Here is an 18,849-nt window from a genome sequence, read left to right as displayed (position 1 = left end):
ATGCTAGATATCTTTTTTCAGTGAGCGGGCGAGCCGCTCAGATCAAGTCATTGAACAGTTCACACATAGCGATTGAGAGCCGAGTTTTGATCCCCAAACGAACACCGAGTTGCTTCTGAGACGGCACGTCTAGCGGCGACCAGTCGGCGAGCAAAAATCAGGGCAAAATTTGTGTAGTGTGAACTAGGCATAAAGTAACGTCCTCTGTGTTCTGGGTTATTGATATTGTACTCAAATCAACTGTATCATGCCTCGTTATTGTTGGTTGACAATTGTCTCTTGGTTCACTCACACCTTCACATTGCATCCCTGATCGTGTGCTGTATTAAACAGTCTATATGTTCTGCTCCCTACATCTATTTAACCTCTTATGCTTATTTTTAGCCATTAATACTTTTTAATAATAATAAAAATGTCTTTGTGTTGATAGCCCCCAGCTCAAATCTTCCCCCATTCCAGATAGTAAAAACAATAAAACATGTGCATCAAGTGTGAGAAGCTCTGTGAGAGCTCTAAGGATCCATCGAATATAACAAGCAGAGGAAAATAAATTGCACTTTTTTATTCTGCAGAATTGAAGCACGATTAACACACTCTACAAATTGTAGCTATATAAAAACAGTACTAGAATGTAAAAGATCAGTGATTTTATTATTTACATTACCTTCTTCCAGGATTTGTTCTACTCCTTGCCAGCAGGAAGTTGTAAATTCAGTTTATGATGTCCCTTCGGCTTTGGTGAATTAAAGCCAGAATATCTATGTGCATTTTTGGTTACACAATGTTTCTTTCCTTTGGTCAAGCAAATTTGAATTAAACAAAGCAACACCATTTTTACAGCACATCAGAGCAAAATAAGCCTAGTGACTTTTAACTGAACTGTAAATGAAGCACAGACTTTTGCATTTGGTTTTTGACCATGATACAGTTTATTAAGTGCTGAGGGAGGTATGTCCAAAGAGCTGAGCTTCTGAGTTCTTCTTTTCCTGACATTTAGGTTCTTTAAAATCAGGCTTTCCCCATCCCAACTGTGCCAGCTTTGTCATTTCATGTTTATGGTAATGACGATGACAGGAAGCTTTATTCTTGTTTCAGTCGATGGGCCTGATCAACATGCGCACAGATTTCATAGAGTAAAAGCCTCCGCCATAGTCTGCCCAGAAGATTCCATCCTGGAACTTGCTGCGATACACACCTCCAGAATACCACACACCATTGAGGTTGGCCTGACCGCACGCGTTGTACCACCAGCCGCCCTTATGAAAGTGAGCGCAATTTCCTGGGATGAAAGGAGACAAATCAGGAAAGAGGGCAGAGTTAATACCAAATATACACTGATCAGCCATAACATTAAAACCACCTCCTTGTTTCTACACACATCGTCCATTTAATCAGCTCCACTTACCATATAGAAGCACTTTGTAGTTCTACAATTACTGACTGTAGTCCATCTGTTTCTCTGCATGCTTTGTTAGCCCCCTTTCATGCTGTTCTTCAATGGTCAGGACCCCCACAGGACCACCACAGAGCAGGTATTATTTGGGTGGTGGATCATTCTCAGCACTGCAGTGACACTGACATGGTGGTGGTGTGTTAGTGTGTGTTGTGCTGGTATGAGTGGATAAGACACAGCAATGCTGCTGGAGTTTTAAAACACCTCACTGTCACTGCTGGACTGAGAATAGTCCACCAACCAAAAATATCCAGCCAACAGCGGCCCGTGGGCAGCGTCTTGTGACCACTGATAAAGGTCTAGAAGATGACCAACTCAAACAGCAGCAATAGATGAGCGATCGTCTCTGACTTTACATCTACAAGGTGGACCAACTAGGTAGGAGTGTCTAAAAGAGTGGACAGTGAGTGGACAAAGTGAGTGTAGAAACAAGGACGTGGTTTTAATGTTATGGCTGATCGGTGTAAATTCATTGTCTGTTTATTGTCAGGTATATTTTGCCTTAACTGTGCTTCAGATGTATTTAGATCTAAATTTGATTCCATTTGTTGCAATTTGAATGGTTTGAACATTGTATGGAAAGGCAGAAAGCTGGGTTTAGGGTTAGGTTAGTAACATTTGCTATAATCCAATAACATTGGCACTAACACTGGCTATAATTTATAAAATCAGTTATTCTGAAATCAGTTTACCATCTGATTCAGTTCTCTTAAAGCTATTTTAATACACTGGTGCACTTTTTGCACCCTTTACTGTGGGTAACAGCACAGCACTAAGGTCCAAAATCTAGTGCTGAAAGGCAGAAATCTGGGTCTATAAGGCGCCCACTGTTTACACTGCACTGTCAGGACATAAGGTCCAAGGAACTGTCTGTGGATCACCACAATCAAATTGTGGCTAAATATTTGAGGCTTTGAGTGTTCCCAGGCCACAGTGGTCTCCATTATTCTGAAATGGAAGAAGCTTGGTACATCCTTAAACCTTTGTAGAGAAGCCTAACACAAACATGCCATATGCTGAATTAGGACCATATTACAGTGGACTGTATGGGGCTACTACAGGGTTATGCAGGGTCATGCTAGAACAGGAAAGGGCCTTCCCAAAACTGTTGCTACAAATTAAGAAGCATGTAAACTATTTTACATAATTGGCTTTTTAAACCTGTAAGCAAATCCCAATAAAACACAATAGTTAGAAAGCCTGTCCCAATACGTTTGTCCATATAGTGTGTGTGTTTATATTGATAATAACAAGTGGGTAGCACTGTCGCCTCACAGCAAGAAGGTCCTGGGTTCGATCCCCAGGTGGGATGGTCCGGGTCCTTTCTGTGTGGAGTTTGCATGTTCTCCCTTCATGTGTCTGCGTGGGTTTACTCCGGGTGCTCCGGTTTCCTCCCACAGTCCAAAGACATGCAAGTGAGGTGAACTGGAGACACTAAAATTGTCCATGACTGTGTTCGATATAACCTTTGTGAACTGATGAATCTTGTGTAATGAGTAACTACCGTTCCTGTCATGAATGTAACCAAAGTGTAAAACATGACGTTAAAATCTTAATAAACAAACAAACAAATTGATAATAACCTGCAAAGGCATCCTTGTCATGATCCAGTGTGGTGAACTGTTTGCCATTATGGCTGGTTAATGAATCCCCAGCGTTGCCCTGGTAGGTGCCCAGACGCAGACGGTATGATTCACTCTCAGGCTCTAGGTGGAAGCTGCTGTACGCTGCATAAACCTTCTTATCCATCCAGTCCTGCAGCTCCACCAGTAACTTGTAGTCACTCTGCTTCCCGAGATTGTATATGTTCTCCAGACCCAGCCAGTACTCACCATCTATGTTGCCAAAACCTTTCTGGAGCAAAAAAAGAAAGTAACATTTCAGTATAGGAGGTGCAGTTTTCAGCTTTTTTTATTTATTTGTGTATTTGTTGTGCTTAAAATGCATCTGAACTGTTCATTTTCATAACGTTTTTACATTGCTTGTAACAGGTATTTGCCCTCTTTCTAATTTCTACTGTGTTGCATATCTCTCACACTTAATTGTTTTTAAACTAAATTAAATTTAAGACAAGCTGAGAAACACAAATTATACTTTTTAAATGATAAAAAGCTCCAACACTAACCAGACCTGAGTGAGAAAATAATTGCCCTTTAAATTACTCATTTATCCAATTACCCAAATGTAACTGAAAATGAAGTTTAATTAGACTGGCATTGTTGATTATAAACATTTTAGCAGGTGGCTAAAATGTCTCAACAAGGAGCACACCGCTGCAATCAAAATAAATTCTGAAAAAAATCTGATAGTTTTGAAATATAAAATGTAAATATAAGGTTATAAAATGAATAGGAGGTAAATACTTGTCTGAGGCTCTGGGACTCTACTGAATCACAGTAAATGTTGTTTTTAAATAAACAAAAAAGACTTATTAGATGTCTATTAGACCAGACTGTTTTGGAAGGGGAGTTTGTTGTACTCTGTAAGTACCCAGTTAGTCTGAGCTGTGACTCTCACACTATTTTATATTATAAGAATTGGCCATTTAAGATTTTTATGTTTTGATTGCTAGTTTACTGACATCCTAAAGCAAATAAGCAAATCAAAACTGTTCTTGCAATTGCATTTCAATCACAAAAATACACCAGACCATGTCTTTGTTATTTGTGTTCATTTTGTTCAAATAGTGCAATTTGTGTCTCACATTTCTTCCAAACCAGACAGAAGAATTTTTACCCTGTTGATTCGGCAAGGAACTTTCCATCAGTAACTGGAATAATGACAAACAGCTTACGGTTTCTTGAGGCACCTTTTAGCTTCATAGTTCTCAACTGCCCTTGCCAGCTTTTTTCTTTTTTTTTTTTTAATTTTTAAGTGCAGAGCAAGGTTTTTTTTTTTGGTTTTTTTTTTGCATTTCATTTCAAGAGTAAATATTAGCTTAGTTAATTTATCTGGGCATCCACAATACATTGCGGTTTTTATAGGAATATTTATATTTCCCAAAAACTGTTACATTTCTATTATAATGTGCAACAGGTTTTGTAGATGATTTCTTCTTCCCTTTCAAAACTATTGCAAAGTAATTATGCGCCAAAAGGTGGCTTAGTTTTTCCCTTTTAACCTCCAGTCTTCTGTTTGATTATTTTGCATTCATTACATTCAGTGACTACTGGCAAAGCCCTGTGATGGATTGGCTCCGTGTCCAGGGCATTTTGGCCTTGGTTTTCTTCTAGTGGAAATGGACATACCACAGGATAAAGTGGTTGATGCAAAATTACATTTAAAGTAAATTAAACATCTGCTAAGCTAGACAAGGTAATCTTTCATACAACCCCAAATCAGAAAAAGTTGGGACAGTATGAAAAATGCGGTTCCACTTTAAAATAAGGCTACCTTTATAAAGGGTTTATAAAGGGTTAATAAACTGTTTATTAAGGGTTATTAAATAGGTTGTAAATGCCTTATAAGTCATTAATAAGCTGTTATAAAGCATGAATAGAAAGGGCAACCGGAGTGTCACTTGCCAAATAGTGATCCTACATCATTGCAAAATAGTGAACCCACATCAATCTGTAATGTTAAACCTCAGATCTTGTCAGATACTTATCTAGCTTTGTCTTCTCTATCAGTCAGCATTAAACCTGTCAGCGTCATCACGTTAATAAGTTTAACCATTTAACCACCATGTTTAACCATTTAACCACCAACAGGATGCCTTTTTTAGTCATTAAAAATAATGCGGCGAACATCAACATATGAAATGACTAAATTCACATTCTAAGGTCTTATTTATTTTTACCTTGACATTTTCAGCATACTGACATCTTCCTCATGGTTGCCACAGGTTCTGGTTTGCTGCAGGTGACTCTCAGATATCTGTGACCTATCTAAACCATCTTAAACTTATTTTAAAGTGTAACACACTTCACCATTTGTTAATGAGTTATTAACATTTATAACTGCAAAACAGGAGCCTTATTTTAAAGTGTAACACACTTCACCATTTGTTAATGAGTTATTAACACTTATAACTGCAAAACAGGAGCCTTATTTTAAAGTGTAACACACTTCACCATTTGTTAATGAGTAATCAACACTTATAACTGCAAAACAGGAGCCTTATTTTAAAGTGTAACACACTCCACCATTTGTTAATGAGTTATTAACACTTATAACTGCAAAACAGGAGCCTTATTTTAAAGTGTAACACACTTCACCATTTGTTAATGAGTTATTAACACTTATAACGGCAAAACAGGAGCCTTATTTTAAAGTGTAACACACTTCACCATTAGTTAATGAGTTATCAACACTTATAACTGCAAAACAGGAGCCTTATTTTAAAGTGTAACACACTCCACCATTTGTTAATGAGTTACTAACACTTATAACTGCAAAACAGGAGCCTTATTTTAAAGTGTAACACACTTCACCATTTGTTAATGAGTTACTAACACTTATAACTGCAAAACAGGAGCCTTATTTTAAAGTGTAACACACTTCACTATTTGTTAATGAGTTACTAACACTTATAACTGCAAAACAGGATCCTTATTTTAAAGTGTAACACACTTCACCATTTGTTAATGAGTTATTAACACTTATAACTGCAAAACAGGAGCCTTATTTTAAAGTGTAACACACTTCACCATTTGTTAATGAGTTACTAACACTTATAACTGCAAAACAGGAGCCTTATTTTAAAGTGTAACACACTTCACCATTTGTTAATGAGTTATTAACACTTATAACTGCAAAACAGGAGCCTTATTTTAAAGTGTAACACACTTCACCATTTGTTAATGAGTTATTAACACTTATAACTGCAAAACAGGAGCCTTATTTTAAAGTGTAACACACTTCACCATTTGTTAATGAGTTACTAACACTTATAACTGCAAAACAGGAGCCTTATTTTAAAGTGTAACACACTTCACCATTTGTTAATGAGTTATTAACACTTATAACTGCAAAACAGGAGCCTTATTTTAAAGTGTAACACACTTCACCATTTGTTAATGAGTTATTAACACTTATAACTGCAAAACAGGAGCCTTATTGTAAAGTGCAAAACACATCATTTATTTACAAACATTATTACAAACAATAACATTTAGCTAATATAAGAAATACAATCTAAAAATGCACACTGAAAAAGCTTTTTGTCTTTGAACAAATGTCCAAGTGGCCCATCAGTATGACAAGAGCCAAGCCAGGATGACCATTCGAGTACTCTTCTTCTGGCATTCCAACTTCTTCAGACAGTTCACTTCTTGTTTCTCCTTGTTAAGCACTGTTGCAGTATGGGTTATATCAGAGGCTGAGCCTTAAAAAAAAACAAGAGTTATAACAATTAGAATGACAGAACATCTACTGTCTAATTCGATATCATGTATTAATTAAGCCAAAATCAGTTCTCAATTCAGAATCAGTTCTGACTCAGAAACCCTAATTTAAACTCAACAAAAAAATTCCAGAATCAATCCATTCTCAAGATTTTAGCAATATAAAATAGCAAAAATACAATATATATATATATATATATATATATATATATATATATATATATATATATATATATATATATAGCTATATAAATAAATTAGACTTGAATTAAAAAGAAACATAATCGGTAGCAATTGTAAATGCAACTCCTATTGTTATGAGGTCAAGCTTGTACCAATAGAAGAACTCTTTTGGTGCTATATAGAAATCCTTTGTCATGCAAAAGGTTCTTCGAAGGTTTCATGGTTCAAAAACAACAATAATAGTAGTAATAATAATATGCTTTCAGTTTGTATGTTTTAGATTTTTTTTCAGTTTAGATTTTGTTTAAATGCATTGTATTTAATTGTATAGTTTTCATCGTGATTCTTTGTGATATACAACAATATTGGGCCTGTATCTTGATTGGAGCTTAAAATATATCTTTCATTCGAACTGATTCTCTTCTATAGTGTCTGACAGGTGTGAACACCAAGTTTGAACCAGGTATATGGTAAAAATGATCCGTTTTGGCAATTTAACTCATTCTGTAATCATAAATGCATACATATATAACTTATTTTTTAACAGATCTATGCTCAAAAATGTGGAGTATTATCAGGTAACCTAAATTAAACTGTAATTATTACTGCATGTATATACACTTGTTACATATTATTAGTTTTGACTATGTTTCGGTTGACTATGTACATGCACTGATTTACAATTAAACTAATTTGCAAGCTGGATGCTACACAGCCACGTAAGGTGAGGTAACGTTAGATTATCTGAATAGTTGAATTAGCTGATAAATAGACGTAAAATAACGTAAAACTTACTTTCTCGCTCATCTGTTGAAGCCTTTGAAACTGGCAGCAGAGGAACACGATTCTTTTCCATTTACATCATCCATAACTCTTCTTTAATCAGCTGTCAAACCCGGAGGAGACGATAGCGCGCGGATCAGTAAGTCTGCCTGTGATTGGATGTTTGTATAACATCGTCTGTGATTGGATCTTTGCGTCCTAGCGCCAAAATCTTTTGTTTGTTTTTTTCTCGCCTAAATCGGCTACAAGCAGATGGTACCATATGATCTCTGCTAAGATTCACTCACAAACAGGTAAGCACTCTTTAAAATAATATATTTGTCTCACCTGTAAACATGTATGATTTATTTAAACTGCAGGATAGATGCAATAAGCTCTGGTTTTCTCCCACAGTCTAAAAACATGCCAGTTAGGTGAACTGAAGATACAAAATTGTCCATGAGTGTGTATGTAATCTTGTGTAAAGAGTAACTACCGTTCCTGTCATGACTGTAACCAAAAGTGTGAAAAATAAGACGTTAAAATCTTAATAAATAAATCATGCTTATAAATACATAAATTTTTGTTCATATTTATAAATAAAAAGACAAAACACATTGTGTAAAATTTTGAAGTGGATACATGTACTAGAAATATACTAATAACAATATCATGTAGATGTTCACTTCATTAACTAAAATCATTGAAGCAAGATTTCCTATATTTTCTGTAATTTGTGTACACTAAATTGATCATTCACCTTTTTTTAGGATGCATGAGGACGGTTTGGAAAAATGCGGAGAAGGAAGAAATGGGTCTTTGGAATGCTGGGAGTCAAAGACAAAAGATGGGCCACTTGGACATTAGTTCAAGGACAAAAAGCTTTTTCAGTGTGCATTTTCATAATGTATTTCTTATATTAGCTAAATGTTAAAGTTTGTAATAATGTTTGTAAATAAATGATGTGTTTTGCACTTTACAATAAGGCTCCTGTTTTGCAGTTATAAGTGTTAATAACTCATTAACAAATAGTGAAGTGTGTTACACTTTAAAATAAGGCTCCTGTTTTGCAGTTATAAGTGTTAATAACTCATTAACAAATGGTGAAGTGTGTTACACTTTAAAATAAGGCTCCTGTTTTGCAGTTATAAGTGTTAATAACTCATTAACAAATGGTGAAGTGTGTTACACTTTAAAATAAGGCTCCTGTTTTGCAGTTATAAGTGTTAATAACTCATTAACAAATGGTGAAGTGTGTTACACTTTAAAATAAGGATCCTGTTTTGCAGTTATAAGTGTTAATAACTCATTAACAAATGGTGAAGTGTGTTACACTTTAAAATAAGGCTCCTGTTTTGCAGTTATAAGTGTTAGTAACTCATTAACAAATGGTGAAGTGTGTTACACTTTAAAATAAGGCTCCTGTTTTGCAGTTATAAGTGTTAGTAACTCATTAACAAATGGTGAAGTGTGTTACACTTTAAAATAAGGCTCCTGTTTTGCAGTTATAAGTGTTAGTAACTCATTAACAAATGGTGAAGTGTGTTACACTTTAAAATAAGGCTCCTGTTTTGCAGTTATAAGTGTTAATAACTCATTAACAAATGGTGAAGTGTGTTACACTTTAAAATAAGGCTCCTGTTTTGCAGTTATAAGTGTTAATAACTCATTAACAAATGGTGAAGTGTGTTACACTTTAAAATAAGGCTCCTGTTTTGCAGTTATAAGTGTTAATAACTCATTAACAAATGGTGAAGTGTGTTACACTTTAAAATAAGGCTCCTGTTTTGCAGTTATAAGTGTTAATAACTCATTAACAAATGGTGAAGTGTGTTACACTTTAAAATAAGGCTCCTGTTTTGCAGTTATAAGTGTTAATAACTCATTAACAAATGGTGAAGTGTGTTACACTTTAAAATAAGGCTCCTGTTTTGCAGTTATAAGTGTTAATAACTCATTAACAAATGGTGAAGTGTGTTACACTTTAAAATAAGGCTCCTGTTTTGCAGTTATAAGTGTTAATAACTCATTAACAAATGGTGAAGTGTGTTACACTTTAAAATAAGGCTCCTGTTTTGCAGTTATAAGTGTTAATAACTCATTAACAAATGGTGAAGTGTGTTACACTTTAATATAAGGCTCCTGTTTTGCAGTTATAAGTGTTAGTAACTCATTAACAAATGGTGAAGTGTGTTACACTTTAAAATAAGGCTCCTGTTTTGCAGTTATAAGTGTTAATAACTCATTAACAAATGGTGAAGTGTGTTACACTTTAAAATAAGGCTCCTGTTTTGCAGTTATAAGTGTTAACTCATTAACAAATGGTGAAGTGTGTTACACTTTAAAATAAGGCTCCTGTTTTGCAGTTATAAGTGTTAGTAACTCATTAACAAATGGTGAAGTGTGTTACACTTTAAAATAAGGCTCCTGTTTTGCAGTTATAAGTGTTAGTAACTCATTAACAAATGGTGAAGTGTGTTACACTTTAAAATAAGGCTCCTGTTTTGCAGTTATAAGTGTTAGTAACTCATTAACAAATGGTGAAGTGTGTTACACTTTAAAATAAGGCTCCTGTTTTGCAGTTATAAGTGTTAATAACTCATTAACAAATGGTGAAGTGTGTTACACTTTAAAATAAGGCTCCTGTTTTGCAGTTATAAGTGTTAATAACTCATTAACAAATGGTGAAGTGTGTTACACTTTAAAATAAGGCTCCTGTTTTGCAGTTATAAGTGTTAATAACTCATTAACAAATGGTGAAGTGTGAAGTGAAGCAGTTATAAGTGTTAATAACTCATTAACAAATGGTGAAGTGTGTTACACTTTAAAATAAGGCTCCTGTTTTGCAGTTATAAGTGTTAGTAACTCATTAACAAATGGTGAAGTGTGTTACACTTTAAAATAAGGCTCCTGTTTTGCAGTTATAAGTGTTAATAACTCATTAACAAATGGTGAAGTGTGTTACACTTTAAAATAAGGCTCCTGTTTTGCAGTTATAAGTGTTAATAACTCATTAACAAATGGTGAAGTGTGTTACACTTTAAAATAAGGCTCCTGTTTTGCAGTTATAAGTGTTAATAACTCATTAACAAATGGTGAAGTGTGTTACACTTTAAAATAAGGCTACTGTTTTGCAGTTATAAGTGTTAATAACTCATTAACAAATGGTGAAGTGTGTTACACTTTAAAATAAGGCTCCTGTTTTGCAGTTATAAGTGTTAATAACTCATTAACAAATGGTGAAGTGTGTTACACTTTAAAATAAGGCTCCTGTTTTGCAGTTATAAGTGTTAATAACTCATTAACAAATGGTGAAGTGTGTTACACTTTAATATAAGGCTCCTGTTTTGCAGTTATAAGTGTTAGTAACTCATTAACAAATGGTGAAGTGTGTTACACTTTAAAATAAGGCTCCTGTTTTGCAGTTATAAGTGTTAATAACTCATTAACAAATGGTGAAGTGTGTTACACTTTAAAATAAGGATCCTGTTTTGCAGTTATAAGTGTTAATAACTCATTAACAAATGGTGAAGTGTGTTACACTTTAAAATAAGGCTCCTGTTTTGCAGTTATAAGTGTTAGTAACTCATTAACAAATGGTGAAGTGTGTTACACTTTAATATAAGGCTCCTTTTTTACAGTTATAAGTGTTAGTAACTCATTAACAAATGGTGAAGTGTGTTACACTTTAAAATAAGGCTCCTGTTTTGCAGTTATAAGTGTTAGTAACTCATTAACAAATGGTGAAGTGTGTTACACTTTAATATAAGGCTCCTGTTTTGCAGTTATAAGTGTTAGTAACTCATTAACAAATGGTGAAGTGTGTTACACTTTAATATAAGGCTCCTGTTTTGCAGTTATAAGTGTTAGTAACTCATTAACAAATGGTGAAGTGTGTTACACTTAAATATAAGGCTCCTGTTTTGCAGTTATAAGTGTTAATAACTCATTAACAAATGGTGAAGTGTGTTACACTTTAAAATAAGGCTCCTGTTTTGCAGTTATAAATGTTAATAACTCATTAACAAATGGTGAAGTGTGTTACACTTTAAAATAAGGCTCCTGTTTTGCAGTTATAAGTGTTAGTAACTCATTAACAAATGGTGAAGTGTGTTACACTTTAAAATAAGGCTCCTGTTTTGCAGTTATAAATGTTAATAACTCATTAACAAATGGTGAAGTGTGTTACACTTTAAAATAAGTTTAAGATGGTTTAGATAGGTCACAGATATCTGAGAGTGACCTGCAGCAAACCAGAACCTGTGGCAACCATGAGGAAGATGTCAGTATGCTGAAAATGTCAAGGTAAAAATAAATAAGACCTTAGAATGTGAATTTAGTCATTTCATATGTTGATGTTCGTCGCATTATTTTTAATGACTAAAAAAGGCATCCTGTTGGTGGTTAAATGGTTAAACATGGTGGTTAAATGGTTAAACTTATTAACGTGATGACGCTGACAGGTTTAATGCTGACTGATAGAGAAGACAAAGCTAGATAAGTATCTGACAAGATCTGAGGTTTAACATTACAGATTGATGTGGGTTCACTATTTTGCAATGATGTAGGATCACTATTTGGCAAGTGACACTCCGGTTGCCCTTTCTATTCATGCTTTATAACAGCTTATTAATGACTTATAAGGCATTTACAACCTATTTAATAACCCTTAATAAACAGTTTATTAACCCTTTATAAACCCTTTATAAACCCTTTATAAAGGTAGCCTTATTTTAAAGTGGGACCAAAAATGCAAATAAAATACAAATGCAGTGTTCCTCACATTTACTTTGACTTTTATTTGATGACATACAGGATGAACCTGAGATGTTTCATGTTTTATCTGCTCAACTTCATTTCATTTGTTAATAAACATCCATTCCTGCAACACGTTCCAAAAAAAGTTGGGACAGGGGCAATTTAGGGCTAGTAATGAGGTGAAAAAACTAAATAATAATGTGATTCCAAACAGGTGATTGTAATCATGAATAGGTACAAAAGCAGCATCCAGGAAAGGCTGTGTCTTTGATGAGCAAAGATGATCAGAGGATCTCCAGTTTGTCAACAAATGTGTGAGAAAATTAGGGTTAGCTAATTTAATTTAATTTAGCTAATTTTTAATTTAATAAAAATGCCGTCATCTTTTCCAGGGACATTTTTCAAATGAACCACATAAACCACATGCTGTACACATTACTGGCACAGCATGGCTGTGGAAGAAGAGGGTACGTGTACTGGACTGGCCTGCCTGCAGTCCTGACCTGTCCCCAATAGAGAATGTGTGGAGAATAAAAATAAAAAAAATGTGACACTGACGACCCCGTACTGTTGCACATCTTAAGACGTGTTTGCAGGAAGAATGGGACAAAATAAAAGCTGAAACACTAAATCACTTGGTCTCCTCGGTGCCAAAACATCTTTTAAGTGTGGTGAAAAGGAATGGCAACAATACAAAGTGGTAAATGCTTTACTGTCCCAACTTTTGAAATGCAGGAATGGATGATTACTAATAAATAAAATTAAGCTGAGCAGATAAAACATGAAATATCTCAGGTTCATCCTGTCTGCAATCAAATAAAAGTCAAAGTAAATGTAAGAAACTCTGTGTTTTTATTATTTGCATTTTCCATGCTGTCCCTACTTTTTCTGATTTGGGGTTTTATAAGGATTTATGATTGACTTAATCAAAGGCACATCACCCTAAAATAATTTCTCAGTGAGGCAATGTAATTTATGTGCATGATTAGCTGCATCCTACATGTGCTCAGTTGTGGCTCCATCGAGTTCCATTTAGTGCTGTACCTTCTTCTGTAACAGCTGAGTAAAAAAAATTTTGTTCATTTTTAAAACAGTGACAGTGAACTTCACCTTATAACTCTCCCAGTCTCTGAAAAAGTTAACAGATCCATCCTTCCGTCTCTGGATGAGGGTCCAGCCTCCGTTGTCTAGATCGTGTTCGCACCAGGCTTGTATCGGCCTCTCACTTCCGTCTGGTTTTAAAAGGTATATTCCACTGGTGGCATGACCAGCCTGCGTTGCATGAAGGCAGTCACGGTAAGGACCTCAAAAAGCAAGGACAGCACACACAGCACAAAATCTGTTTAGTTACCAGTTTCATTTATTTCTAGTTTTTTATTACTGGTGTTTGGAAATACAAACGTATGTATTCGGGGCCATAAAGTGTCCTAAAGGTAAATGAAACATATTTTTTTAAAGATATTGACTGTTTTAGGTGAAGGTTTGTTACAGAAACTGGATCAGGTATGCATGTTGACTAACCAGCTATGTTATTAAGGACACTTACACAACATATTTATCTAATCAGCATGTATTTATCTAATCATGATGTATTAAATAAAACAGAACCAGGCCCAGAGCTACGTTCCACACAGGCCAGTTAACGTTCGCATCAAACATCAAATCAATGTTTGTTGCTACCAGATTGGCTTTCTTACTGTTGAGCTATAGGGTGGTGATTTTGAAGCAGGAGCATCTTTCGCCTCTAAGCCCTTGGCATTGCACAGCTTGCTTTACTGTGGATAATGTCCCCCGAGTTACATGAGCGTCTAACTCATAGAAGACCTGTTTTTGGTGGTTTTTGAATTACGTCTGACAATTTAAGTGAATTTCCACTCAGCATATAGTAACAGTTTGGGGTTTGTTCTCAGTCTTGGCAAGAGAAGAGTTCTATGTACTGTAATGAGGGCAGTTCAATTATCCATATTTATAAGGACACAGGGAAGATACCAGCTTTAGTCATTCATGCATTACTAACAAATACTTATAATTTCTAATAAATGTATTAAATTTTAAATTTGCATTGCAAATCACAAATCTAGGAAGCAATTTAAGTTTTAAACTATGGCTGATGACTTCTCTGTGTCCAGATTAAAGGGGCTAATATGATTGTACCAAGTTAAGAAGTACATAAAACATTATTTGCCAAGGTTCTAAAGTAAAATTTATTTGAGTTTTGTAATTTAGGAACCACTAAATAAACATAAATCAAAAGCTGTCGGAACATGGATGACACTGTTCACAGTCAAGCAAGCTGTTGTTTAGCTAACATATTCCTGCTTTTTAACTGTCAAACTATAAGGAGATTTTGAAGTAGAAGCTTCCTTTATGCACTTGGCAATGCACAGCTTGCTTTACTATGGACAATATCACCCAAGTTTCAGGAGTGTCTAATTTATGTTAGTTGGTGGTTTCTGAATTACGTCTGACAATTTAAGCGAATTTCCACTCAGCATATAGTAACAGTTTGGGGTTTGTTCTGAACCTTGGCAAGAGAAGAGTTCTATGTACTTTATTGAGGGCAGTCAAATTATCCATAAGTATAAGGTCACAGGGCAGATACCAGCTTTAGCCATTCATACATTAGCAACAAATACATATAATTACTAAAACAATTATCAAATTGTATTTTTTTTTACCAATTATTTGCTATATAGTTAAGACAGTTCAAGTTCAGGGGTGTGTTTTCTGTTAATGACTGATCTACAAACAACTTTAAGAACGACGTGTTCTTTTCGCCCATGCACTCAGCACTGGTGTTTTTATCTGCTAATCCGGGTCCTTACCAGTGGCGTAACTAGGAGCTCATGGGCCCCAGTGCAACAAATTCCATATATACTGTATATATATATATATATACTGTATATATATATATATATATATATATATATATATATATGCTGATCAGAATGAATTAAAGGTACTCACTCAGAAGTTCATGTGGCGTGTCTTGCGCTAAGCAAAATCATCTACAATAGACGTCAAGTCCAAATTCCTGGCTCTGGTATTTTTTTATGCACAGTTTTAGTTATTTTAATTTTACTTAACGAAATATAATATAATATAATAATATAATAATAATGACCTGGCGAGTGCAGCCAATGGGGGGGCAGTGAGGTGAGTGGTTGAGTTCATATCGTGGAGGGGCACCCCCCTGCCATGGGCCCCAGTGCAACTGCCCCCCCGTAGTTACGCCCCTGGTCCTTACACAGCATTTGAAGATACCACCCACATAGTCCGGTCATCCCGCCCCCTAGCAGACATGGTGCCCAATTCGTGTCTGCTGCAGGCACTGCCAATTATGCCCGCTAGATGGCACCCAGCTGACCAGTGGCAACACCGAGCTTCCAACCATGGAGTTCAGAATCTCGGCATTGGTGTGCTAGAGGATTATCCCGCTGCACCATCTGGGCGCCTTTCTTAAGCCCTTTTAAGAAATTACAAATGAGTTTTATGTAGTTCTGCATCTCTGCTGGAAAGGCACCGGCAGTCGAAAACTGAATCATCGTTAGCATACAATTTCTCATTATATCACAAAAAGCCAACAATTCATTAAAGCAAATTATTTTTAAACATAATAACAATAGGTCTTTAAATTACTGATATACAAAGCATGAAAACATTACATTTGCGATTCCTATCTATTGCATATTTATCCTATAAATAGGCTTATAAACAGTGTTGCCACTCCTTGGGATTTTTTCCAAAATCTTGGGATTTGGGGATTTTGCTAAGTAATCTTGGGATTTTTAATTTGCACCTAAGCAATTAAAATCTGCATGCAATTTTATGGCCTACAGTCATAAATAAGGAATGACAAAGCTTACTGCTACTAAATAATAACCTTTGGTTGTCACTGACTATTTCTACAGCTGCTGTACATTTACTTCTTTACTTGCTCACATTTTCTCGGACATGAGAACATGACGTCACGATGTTCTTTGTGCATTTTACTTCTGTTTTTTGGTCATTGTTGTGATAGATTGCAGGAATAAATCTGCGTCAATTATTGTTTTCTTTGTAATACTGCAATTTGTAAATATTAATACTGATAATAATCCAGCTTTTTCCTTGTCAGTTAACTCCAGATTTTTGTTTTTGTGAAAATACATTATATTTTTCAGTTACTTGGGATTTTTAGTACAATATTGGGATTTTTGTGGCAAGGTCTTGGTAATTCTTAAAATGAAGTGGCATCACTGCTTATAAGTGTATTTTTTATAAAGGTGCTGTTGCCGTGCATAGAACCAGTGCAGAGTTTTTAAAAGCAAATTTGCTGCATTTATCATTTTTTGTGCATGCAAACGTCAAGTTAAGAAGTACTTACGAATGGGTCAGACTACTCTTAAGTTTACAAACAAGTTTAAGTACTACGTTAGTGGCCACTCAGGTGGCACAGGGGTAGAACATGCTAGCACACCAGAGCTGACATCTCTGTCATCCGGCTGGGCTGGGTGGCTACATGAACAACGATTGGCTGTTGTTCATACAGGGTGGGAAGCCGGATAGGGACCTCATAACAGGTGCAATTACGACCTCTGCTGGCTGGTTGATGGTGCCTGCACAGAGTCGGCGAATAATGCGTTGATCAGGGTGTGGCTCTCCGTACACAAAGCTGATCCGCATATGCACTAGCCTCATGCAGGTGAAAAGATGCAGTCGGCTACTGCACACGTGTCGGAGTGGGTGTGTGACAGTCTTGCTCTCCTCAATCAGCAGTGGGAATCAGCATGAGTAGAGAGGAAGCATAATGCAATCGAGTAATTGGATACGACTAGATTGGGAGGAAGAAAAAGTACTAGGTTAGTTAGGTAGGATTTTGGAAAACACTCTTAAATTTAAGATTGTTTTTAAGTACGAGGTTATGAAGTACTTAGTGTTACAAACATTTTGGAAAACGCACCCCCAGAACAGTAGCAGAAATCACTGATGCGCGTGTCTTTTATGAATTAATGTTAACTTTTGACTTTTTGTATTTTATTGTTGTCATTAATGGAACTGAAAATCACTGACACCCCCCTTTAAGTGCACAGAAGGCAAATCTTGTTCATCTGGAACTGAAAAACAATCCCCGCACTTGTGGACGTAGTGTCTAAAAATTGTGCTGAATGGTTGGTAAAATATCCTGAAAGGTGATTTAGGATGTATGTAACATACTTTGTGGTTAGTGGTCAGAAAAAGAATTGTGGAATGTGCAAGCTCTCTGGTTTCATGTCTGGGACTCAGCAAGTTGAAGATTTTACTGCCTACAGATGAACATTCTTCTAAATGACTCTATTGTTTTATAAAAACCAAATTGATTTCTTAAAGAATGGATGACCACAGTAACTTGTTTTTCACTGACTAAGCCAGAGTGAACTTGCCATGCCAGCTGTTTCTCATTACCTTCAAAGCTAAAGTTGCCATCCGGAGGTCGATCGAGTTTCAGAGTAGTCCCAGTGGGATCTGGGCCTGCTCTGGAGCCCCTGTCCCTGGGGAAAGCCTGGCCAGGGTCCCTCTGGATCTCATTGAAGAAACGGGGCACATGCACCGGAATGTTCTCTGGAACCACCTGAACCATCGGTGGAGGCAGCGGCTCCTCTCTGGCATTTCCGTACCCCTGTAGGCACCTCTCTTCCAGAGCACCGATTAGAACCGACTGGTTATTGACCACAGCGGCGAGAGAGGAAAATCGCACCTCGAGCTCCCTGTAGCGGGCCGAGAGCCGCAGCGCCTCCGCCGTGGCGTTGAGGATGCGACCCTCCAGCTGCGCCAGCTCCAGCGAGTTGTCCCTCTTCCGAATGATCTCGTGCAAAAGCTGCATGTAGAGCTGTGTGACGCGCGAGTTCATGTTGCGCGACTCCTTGCGCATTAGCTTAATCTCGCTTACCATGTTGCTGTCCACGTCCACCACCATCCGCAGAGAGTCAATCTCACGCCGCTGCTTGGACATCAGATCACGAACGTCCGCAATGTCCATGCGTGTCACTCGGTCTTTGTCAGGCAGTGAGGGTCCACGACTTGCACAAATGGGTCCTGTGATTTTCTGCTCAGGTACCAGGAAGGTGTAAGCACACTTTTTAGGACCGTTGTCCACATCCTCCTCCCAGCCTCTTCGTTTACGGGACAGAGCCACACTTTGCTCGAATGTCCAAGCACAGAACAGAACCCACAGGCTCCAGGCGTTGGGGCCCATGGTGACTTCTCTGGCTCTTGCTGGCAAACCAAGTCACTGAAAAATGAAAGACATGATGAATGATTTTCTTAACATGTTAAGAGTTAAATTTAAGTGTAATTTGAGTGAAGAAAACAAGCATATTTAGACTTTGT

General features: G+C 36.4%; 1 protein-coding gene across 1 annotated transcript; it reads right to left on the bottom strand.

The window, feature by feature from the left end:
- Positions 1 to 559: 559 nt before the first annotated feature.
- Positions 560 to 18,715, bottom strand: angptl1b (angiopoietin-like 1b). Its single transcript, XM_062993384.1, has 4 exons — positions 17,926 to 18,715; positions 13,612 to 13,805; positions 3,037 to 3,307; positions 560 to 1,279 (listed from the first exon to the last, which is right to left on the bottom strand). Exons 1-4 carry the CDS (start codon positions 18,713 to 18,715, stop codon positions 1,092 to 1,094), a joined length of 1,443 nt encoding a protein of 480 aa, XP_062849454.1. The 3' UTR covers positions 560 to 1,091.
- Positions 18,716 to 18,849: the final 134 nt, after the last annotated feature.

This window comes from Trichomycterus rosablanca, chromosome 4 (assembly GCF_030014385.1).
Source record: "Trichomycterus rosablanca isolate fTriRos1 chromosome 4, fTriRos1.hap1, whole genome shotgun sequence".
NCBI classification, from domain to species: domain Eukaryota; kingdom Metazoa; phylum Chordata; class Actinopteri; order Siluriformes; family Trichomycteridae; genus Trichomycterus; species Trichomycterus rosablanca.
The sequence above is the reverse complement of the archived record's forward strand: the minus strand, read 5'-3'. Positions and strand labels throughout refer to the sequence as shown.